This window comes from Podarcis muralis, chromosome 3 (genome assembly GCF_964188315.1).
Source record: "Podarcis muralis chromosome 3, rPodMur119.hap1.1, whole genome shotgun sequence".
Classification (NCBI taxonomy): Eukaryota; Metazoa; Chordata; class Lepidosauria; order Squamata; family Lacertidae; genus Podarcis; species Podarcis muralis.
Window position 1 is genome coordinate 87,278,266 of NC_135657.1, and position 9,516 is coordinate 87,287,781.

Below are 9,516 nucleotides of genomic sequence, written 5' to 3' on the forward strand. Positions count from 1 at the left end.
GCCAGGCGAAAACGTTCCTTTTTAACCAGGCCTTTGGTTGATTGACATCCAATGTCCTTTTAAATGTGTTGTGGAATGGGGATTATTGGTTTGTTTCTGTTCTTATTTTTGTTATTGTCAGAGCTGCCCCTGGTCCCAGCTCACAAAGGACCAACGCCAGTTCCTCTTTATATACAGAAGTCTTTATTGAAGTTCATTATTGGTTTGACAGCCGTGGCGCGCAGCCCTACGTCTGAAACCCTAGACCGTCGAAGCTCCGTCTGAGTGTCCTCCCCCCAGACACCAGTTTAAGACCCTGGCTTTGCTCCACCTCTTTCTCTGCTCCCTTTTCCTCTGGGTCCGCTTGTCCGCTGAGGTCTTGCCCTTCCTAGACTCTTCTGAGGCTGAATCCCCTGAGTCTTCCCCCTCCCTCCGGAGAGCTTTAGGACCTGGTTCCCAATCCGTGCTTTCTGCTGTCCCGCGCGCCTGTACATTTGAACTTGGCGCGCGCGCCCAGCCTGCCACCTTCCTTCTGACCGTTATACTGCTCCTGTCGCTGCTTCCCTCTTCGGGGATGCCAGCTGGGCCTGACTCCGCCTCCCTGCTTGCCAGAGGAGACGCTGACTCTGACCTATGGGGCTCTTCCCTCTCACTACGCTCTGGTGGGGAAGCTGGCCCTGATTTCCAGCTACTGCTTTGGGAGTCTCCGCTGGCCCCCTGCTTCTGGTGTGTCCCCCATGGGACCCCCCTTGCCCTGGCCATCGGCGCCCCCTTCTGGGAATCTTCTGATTCACTGGAGAGGCTCATGGAATCTCTCGGGTCACTGTCATTCTGCCCTCCGCTGCCCTCAGATTCTTCCCCTTCGCTCTCCATTTCCTCTCTCCCCTGCGCCTCTGCTCCTGAGCCTCTGACAGTTATGTATTTTGTGGTTTTTTAATATTGTAATTTTATGTTGCCCTGAGATCTATGGGTATAGAGCAGTATACAAATAGTAATGATAATAATAATAATAACAACAACAATAATAATTAAGGCAGGTCCCTGGGTGTCCTGCTTTCTTGTCTGACTGGTGCCCACAATCTGTCAGATTAAGGATAAGAAAACAAGATGAGATATATCTATATATTGGATTCTATTAAACATTTAACAGAAAAGCGAGCTTTGATTAGGTTGTGGTCTAAATCCCCTTGCGGTGTGGATGTTACAATGTGCATTGGGCCTGGGTTTATGGAATGTATCAATTCCGCAAGTATGTCAAATGTATAAAGTGTGAATTAAAGAGGGCTGCATATTTCATTCGATCAGAGCATATTGTTTATATTTGCTGATGATTGCAGAGCACTGCTGGAAATGAAACTGAGGAAGTTGATGGCAACTGCATGTGTGGATTGAGAAGAAAAAGAGGAGTCAAAGTCACTGGGGAGCAGAACCTTACAGCAGGATGTGAAACTATGGACACTTCTCACCCTGGAAACACTTCTGATTCTCTCTCTCATCAAAGAAAGCTTGCTCACCTCAAGCTATGTACAGACGAACTTCTTCAGAAACCACCAGGCTTCCCAGCAATGCAGGAAGCAGATGAGAGCCCTCCCAAATATTGTCATACAACAGAAGACCCACAGCAGGGCAGAGAGGAACCTCACAAAAGCAGCCCAGAAGCTCATGGGGCAATAGAAAATTTCAGCAATGAAGACCATGCACCGAAAACAGATTTAGATGGCAAAGAAGAGAAAGATGTGTGTCTAAATACAGCGAAAATCAGGGAGAATGCAAAAACACCAGGAAATGATAAAGAGAAACCTGACACAGCAGAGAAGGAGTGGAAGTTCCACATGACTGAGAAAAAGGACATGGACCATCATGCAGCAGCCCAGGAAAAAGATGAAAGCAAAGTCTCTTTAGCTTTGGGCTCTGGAATTTCCAAAGAAACTTTGCAAGAGTTGAAAAACCTGTTGAGAGAAAGCCCGGTGCTGAGTACCAGGGTTAGGAGCAGTGGCAAACCCAGAAGTCCCTCTTCCCATACACTTCCGCTGAAGTCTAGTGATAATCAAAGGAGCTACATGAAAATGTTTCACCCTCATTTAAGAGGTGGTGATCAGAAAGTCCTCTCTGGGCGCAAGCCAGGAGCAGGGCTAGCAGGGAAGCCACCCCTGCTGCACAGCTCTGCTGGGTTGGATAAGCAGCCATCCGAAAGCGAAGATATGGATCATTCTCCTGGGAGGCAACAGACACATTCCCCCAATGCAGGCAGTGCTTCAGAAGCTAAATTTGAGCCCACATCTGGTAAGGAAGTTAAGACTTTGCCTGCAGCACACCATATAGGGATGGGAGTCTTCCCAGTTAAACAGAAGTGTTGCCTTGTCTTGTTTTTATTGATAACACAGACTTGTGTGGTTTATGGTATACAAGGACATTGTGCATCAAAAAGGTGTGTGCGTGTGTGTATAAATGCCACAAGTGGGAGGGTCAGAGGAGCCCATTCAAACTCAGTAATTAGGGCTCGGCAGGGGAGAAGAAGGTGGGTGCCTGTGTTGTGTCATTATCAGTGCCTCCCCCCCCCCCCGATGATTTTTTGCCAAAAGATAAATGCTTGCTTCCACTCCACCCCCCACCTCAGCAAAAAATTGTCATTTTTGGTAGCTCCAATAAGGAGAGCAGCCAGAAGTATCATGAAAGCATGAACTCTGAGGGGGGAAAGCTGCAGGATAGCTCTTGAAAAACACGGACACCATGGAGATATCCCCTACTCCAGGCATAGGCAAACTCGGCCCTTCAGATGTTTTTGGCCTACAACTCCCATGATACCCAGCTAGCAGGACCAGTGGTCAGGGATGATGGGAATCCTTTGATTACTAGTCCAAAACATCTGGAGGGCCGAGTTTGCCTATGCCTGCTCTGCTCTAATGGGAGGGGGCACAGGAAGGCTCCAACCCAGATTGTCCCCAGTGAGCTTCATGGCTGAGTGAGAAATTGAACCCAAGCCTCTCAGGTCCTGGCCCAGCTCTCTAACCACTATACCACACTGGAATGAGCAGAACTTTCCTGAGCAGAACTTTTTAAAGATAATTTTAATGAAATGCATGTAGAAGTTTTCCCTGAATAGGCTCCTTCAGATTCACCCAATCCATTGCTTTCTGCCTTGGGTGTTCCATGCAGAAAGTGAGGCTATAAACTGTAATAATAAATACACCATTTAATAGAGAACCAGGGCTGTGTCAAGCTCTTCACCTGCATGTCACCTGGCTAACATTATTGAAACTTAATAAAGGCCCATGAAATTCCTAAAGAAATATTGCCTGAGCAGGAACCCTGCAAATTCACTTTGGATTGCATGTGGATTAGGCAAAATTTGGAGACAGTTTTAATTGGCTCCAAAGTAGCACGTATCAATCATGCGGAACTAATCTGAATAAATGAGTCCAACAAATGATTGAATCTGTGGCCACCCGGAATCCAGAAAGCTAGATTTTTGCATCTTATCCAAACTATATCATAATTAGACCCCTTCAGACAACTGGTTGCATTTGCTTCCGGCAGTTTAGTGACTACAACTGTTAATAATGAGTGAAAAACCAGCTGTCTGAGAGCAGCAGAGGCCTGTTTGAAATCTGTGGGGCTCTGGCGGGGGGTGCATTCAGCTAGATTTTTCTCAGGGTAGCCCCATTAAAATGAATGAACGTGACTAAGCTAGGTCCATTAATTTCAATAGGCTTACTCTGAGTAAACTTCAGTTGATTACCACCTAAAATGTTTCACCATTTATACGTTGCATATACACAGACGTTATCTAGGTGTATTGCAAAGTTATTATTTGCAAAGTATATCTTGTTGAGCCTTAAGACATGCTGCACCAGAGGCTTTTCTGCTTCACACCATTAGAATCAAGATGCTTACGTGTACAGTCGTACCTCTGGTTACGAACGCTTCTGGTTACGAACGCTTCAGGTTACAAGCTCCGCTAACCCGGAAGTAGCTGCTCCTGGATGCGAACGGAAATCGCTCGCTGGAGGCGCACGCGCAGCGGGAGACCCTATTAGCGAAAGCACGCCTCAGGATAAGAACAGTTTCAGCTTAAGAACGGACCTCTGGAACGAATTAAGTTCGTAACCAGAGGTACCACTGTACTGATCTTTGTGTGGGATCGCGCGCTGCATTGAAAAGATATACCAGCGTGGACATGTTGATGGCAAATATTTAAATTTTGACCTGATCAAGTGTATTTTCATTTTTAGAGCACAGCAGAGAGCCCAGTGTAAAGAGCATTCCCCTTCACTTGGTGTCTGAGATTGAGCGCATTAAAGAACAGATGTCCAGAGACAATATACGTTTTGTCAGATTTGAAGCAGCCGACCTTCATGGCGTGTCAAGATCAAAGAGCATCCCGTCTCGTTTTTTCCGGGTACGTTTATCCATCCCCTGTAGCAAGTATTCTGTGTTCCCTGGCCATGAAAAGACAACTTGCTACACCACAGCCCTTTGCCATGTGCAATACAATTCCAGCTTACACAACATATATTTCCTCCTTTGTTCATTGGTACCCCATAAGGCTTATTTCATCTCCCTGCTGCCCCCCTGCCCTGCCAAAGCGGTCATTCCTCAGCCCTGAAGAAATGCAAATCTAATTAAGAGAACTTGCCAATGTTGATTCTTTACACACCCAAGACTCGCCTTCCCCCAGATTTATCTTTCTTTTTCTCAACATTTGCAACATGCACAACGATCCTGTTTTATTTGACATCGGCAAATTGCAGGAGGAGGCCAAGAGCAAATTACAAAAGGCACTGAAGTGATAGCATGGGAATCATTCTAGTTTGGAAGTATTCCCTTTTCAGCGATTAAATCAGATAAGAAAATGCCGTTGTATGCATGACGGCTTAATAATAATATTGGTGATGCTGGTGTTCCAATAAATATGAGTCATATTATGAAGCATTTGGTAGCAGCTGTATAGAAAGTGGTGACCTCTAAGGGCCTTTTGGTGTACTGTTTATGTGATACTCAGCATGGATGGTTTATATGCTGTATTTTAGCTATAACTGTGTCATGAATATTTCAGGTTCCATTGAGTGAAAATATATACTGGCATTACTGGAAATCTAGTAAAACCTTGCTTTCATTCTAAACTTCTTTGAAGCCCCAAAGGCAATTTTCTCTTAACTTTGTCCTTAGATCTTACTGTAGTTTTGAAGCTATGGGCTCAGATCCAATTTTCTTTCACTGATGCCATTTAGGCATTAGCAGAAATGAACTCTCTTCCAGGGAATTTAATGCTCTTGAAAGGCGATGGGGTAATGGGACCATCTTTTCACCCATCACTCAATTCAAAGTGCAGGGAGCCAGGCTCACCCTTTTCAAATTAACCTGAACTTGTCTGATATATCCCCAACCCAAGCTCAAATTAAAGTAGAAGTGAAAGTGTAAATCATCGGATGTTCTTCAAAATAAAATAAAAAATAAGTTGGAATGTAAGATGAGCACAGGTGTGCAGGACTAGGTCTAACCACATGTACAATATTACAGGTTACTGACATAGGATGCTGTTGGATTCTTGGAAGGAGATTTTGATCCATCGTATGCCTCTGCTAATAGAGAGAGGAGGCAGTTATTAGGAATTCTATTCCCCCTTTGCCGAACCAAAGGACTAGTTGATTGCCTGCCTCCCATCCAGGTGGTTCTGTTTCTACCTGCACATTTCTAGCCTTGATTGTTGAACTGCTGCACATCTTCTTATCTTTCTGCCTTCATTTATTGTCTCATTGGCAAGTTGTTTGACGGGTTTGGGGTGATTTTCGAACATGTTTCAATTCCCTCCTCTTTCAGGTTATGGCCTCTTTCATTCCCCTCAAGTGTTGGGGGACCTCCCAGAACAGGGTGGAATGTGAGGTGGGGGCCTGTAAAGGGAATAACAAATAAGACAAATCACCTCCCCTCTTCTCCCATTTGTGAAGGTGTCTGCAGGATCACGAGCCCTTCCCTGAAACCAAGGGCACCAGTTGGATTCCACCTATTGTCGGGTTGGCCAATGTCACCTGTTAACAAATTTGTTGGATTATTTTGTTCCAATTACCTGTTGAAACCCTTTGGGTATGCAGGGCAAACTAGTATTAAGGGAGTGAACCTTGGAGCAGATGTTTTCTGTTGCAATCACACACACACACGCTTGTATGTAAGGAAACTAACCTTGTAGATACGGAAAATAGATACTTGGGTAGAAAAGTTCCCAGTTCTAGTCTAGCTAACTGGTCTATAGTAGAACAAGGAAGCCATGAGGTCCAAGAGGGAAGTGTGAGAAGTAGGAGGAAGTTGTAAACAGGGTGCAACCTGAGACGCAGCTGGTTGCTAACCTTTCACAGAGGAAGTTCACTGAAGAGTTAGTGAACTACACCACAATCCAGAGAACCACACAACCAAAATGCTCACTGGGCCTTTTTATTTCCCAACCCTATTGGCAACCTCCAATGTGCTCTGTGTGTGCCTGTTCAAAGAAAAGATGCTAGAGGTCCCATTGGACACTTAGAAATCTTTGGATATATCTCTTGTGAGATACAGTGCATAACTCCCTTATGGAACAAGTTGCTGACACCGCTGCTTTGGAAGTGCGGCCCCTTACATATCACCAAGAAAGAGGAAGTCCATCATCAGAATTAAAAGGGCAAAAGAAGACGCATATTAGAATAAAATTTGCATGTGTTAATTTATATGTATAGATTCAAATTTAGAAATATACTATAGCTGAACTAGAAATAATCTCAGTTTAATGGAAAAGATTCTGTGTCTGCTCAGTCTGCTGTCCTGGTGCTTTTAATTGTTGATGGGCTGCTTCAGGGCTCCTGCTCTCCCTTCTTAGGGTTCTGTATCTTTGAAATGGTCTTGCACCAGACAGTCCTTCAGATAAAGGACTATCCTCTGTAAAATCAGACACACAGCTACCCTTGCGCAGAATTTGAACTCAAACAGGCATAGCATTTCTCACTGTTGTAATCATAATTGTACCTTATAATTGCAGTGTTAAAGTGACTACAGCACAATCCTAAAAGTTTCTTCCCTCTGTTTAGGCCAAAGCAATCCATGGTGTTGCCATGCCCAGAGGTTACCTTGAACTGACTCTGAATCCCAAGGATAATGAAATAAACCATATAAGCGCCAGCAATTTCAACTGCGACATAATCCTGAGTCCTGAATTATCAACGTTTCGGGTTTTGCCATGGACTGAAGACACTGCTAGAGTGATCTGCGATTCCTTCGCTGTAACTGGCAACCCTTTGTTGACTTCCCCCAGGCACATTGCCAAACAACAGCTGGGGCAACTCCAAGACCACGGCTTTGCCCTGCGTTCTGCCTTCACTTACGAGTTCTGCATTTATGGCATTGCCGAAATCATCAATTCAAAGACGATCACTTTCCCCACTACAACCATGCTCAATAACCAAGACCAGTGTTTCATTCAGGAACTCGTTGACGGGATGTATCACGCCGGGGCGAACATTGAGAGTTTCTCGTCTTCCACAGGACCTGGCCAAATGGAGATCTCTTTTCAGCCAGAGTTTGGCCTCAGTGCAGCCGACAGTGCCTTCACCTTCCGCACCGGCATTAAAGAAGTGGCCAAAAAGTACAATTACATCGCCAGCTTTTTCACCGAGAATGGATTTTGCAACTCGGGCATCCTCTCCCATAGCCTTTGGGATATCACTGGGGAGAATAATTTGTTTTCTTCTGGTTCCGGAGCCCCTGAGTTCACCGACATAGGGAAGAACTGGCTTGCTGGGTTATTGGTGCATTCTGCAGCTCTGAGCTGCTTGATGGCTCCAACCATCGGCTGCCGTAAACGCTACAACGTGTACCGCAAGGATTCCAAGGAGATGGTGTCTGTGAAGTGGGCATGGAATGATAACAGCTGTGCATTTAACGTCAAAAGTCACGGCGAGAAGGGAACTCGGATTGAAAGCAGGCTAGGTTCAGCAATGGCAAACCCTTACTTGGTTCTGTCTGCTACTATCGCTGCTGGTCTGGATGGCATAAGGAGAGGACTCAGTTTCCAGGAGGCATCAGAGGAGATCCAGAGCACTGCTCAATTCAAAGTTGCAACAATCCCGCTGAAACTGGAAGATGCTCTCATTGCACTTCAGGAAGATGAGTGCATCCGGGAAGCCCTAGGTAACACCTTTGTCCGGTATTTCGTCGCTATGAAACAGTATGAGATGGAAAATGAAGAGATGGATGTGGAAAGGAATAAATTTTTAGAATATTTTATCTAGCACAAGTGCATGGCATTTTGAGAGCCACTGTAGTGTTATGGCTAAGAGCCTGAGCTATGGATCAAGAAGTTTCCAGTTTGAATCCCATCTCTGTCATGAACTCACGGGGCAGTCTTAAGCAAACTGCTCTCTCTCAGCCTCAGTCCTCTCATCTGCAGCATGGGAAATAATAAAATTGACCTACCTTACAGAGTTGTTGTAAGGATCACACCCAGATAATGCGAATGCATTACTCTGAACACTTGTTAAATGCTATACAGAGTATTAGAATTGTTTATTGGTAGAAAGATTGGTTTCCATAGCTTTGTAGTACATATAGATGCTCTTGAATAAGGCTTTTTCAGTTTCCAAAAGCTGGCATATAGAGCACCCTGATTCCTTTGCCCCAGAGTTCTGTATATGTTTGGCATACTGCAAAAAACAAAGCTGGCTAGTGAAATCCTGTGCTGCATTGTACACACTTATTTCCTGGATTGTTTCCTTCAGTGCCAGTTTTGCAGTAAAGTGCTGAACTGAAGTTGTGAAAAGCTCCAGCATGAAGATCAGTCACCAATAAAAAAGGTTGTAAATAATTCCAATGCTGTTTTCTTCAGCTTTGTATACAGCAACTGGGAACCATTCACATATAAGATAAAGTCTATCCAAGTGTAGCTCTGTTCATCAGGGAGTGGTTTTATTTTAAGTTAAGTTCTAAAAGTTTTATACTTCTTAGAAGAATAATTGCTGAACTATGGCTTGGATCCTGAGTTCCATTTGGCAAACAGAAGGACTCATTCTAGACACAGGTGAAGGATGTCACTGGTGGATGTGATTCTTGCCACCCCCACCCTAGAGTTGAAAGGTACCCTAACCATCTGAAGCAGATTTTGGGGGTGGGCTTCACTGGGAAGGGGAAAACTGAAAAAAGCTGCATCCTTTTTCCACCAGTGGGGTATGAATGAACCTTTGCTCACAGAATGCGCCCGCATGTAGGGATTCAGAGAATTCTACTGGAAACAGAATTGGAAATGGAAATTGCCACAATTTGCATGCTCATCAAAGGTCAGGAACAGAAATTGTGCAATTATCTATGCAATGTTCACAGAGATAGATAGATAGATAGATAGATGATAGATAGATAGATAGATAGATGATAGATAGATGATAGATAGATGATAGATGATAGATAGATGATGATAGATAGATGATAGACAGACAGACAGACAGACAGACAGATAGATAGATAGATAGATAGAGGTAAAGGGACCCCTGACCGTTAGGTCCAGTCGTGACTGACTCTGGG

The 9,516-nt window shown here is 44.6% G+C and overlaps 1 protein-coding gene across 1 annotated transcript; it reads left to right on the forward strand.

Moving 5' to 3' along the window:
* The first annotated feature begins 1,322 nt into the window (after window positions 1–1,322).
* Window positions 1,323–9,307, forward strand: LGSN (lengsin, lens protein with glutamine synthetase domain). The gene is made up of 3 exons (XM_077925331.1): window positions 1,323–2,251; window positions 4,195–4,378; window positions 7,035–9,307. The coding sequence occupies exons 1-3, from the start codon at window positions 1,359–1,361 to the stop codon at window positions 8,232–8,234; spliced, it is 2,277 nt and encodes a 758-aa protein (XP_077781457.1). The 5' UTR covers window positions 1,323–1,358; the 3' UTR covers window positions 8,235–9,307.
* Window positions 9,308–9,516: the final 209 nt, after the last annotated feature.

Coding starts and splice junctions, on each gene's coding strand:
- LGSN (XM_077925331.1), top strand. CDS start 1,359: ATGTGTGGATTGAGAAGAAAAAGAGGAGTCAAAGTCACTGGGGAGCAG. Junction 2,252..4,194: donor GCTTCAGAAGCTAAATTTGA/GCCCACATCTGG, acceptor GACCTGATCAAG/TGTATTTTCATTTTTAGAGC. Junction 4,379..7,034: donor TCCCGTCTCGTTTTTTCCGG/GTACGTTTATCC, acceptor CCCTCTGTTTAG/GCCAAAGCAATCCATGGTGT.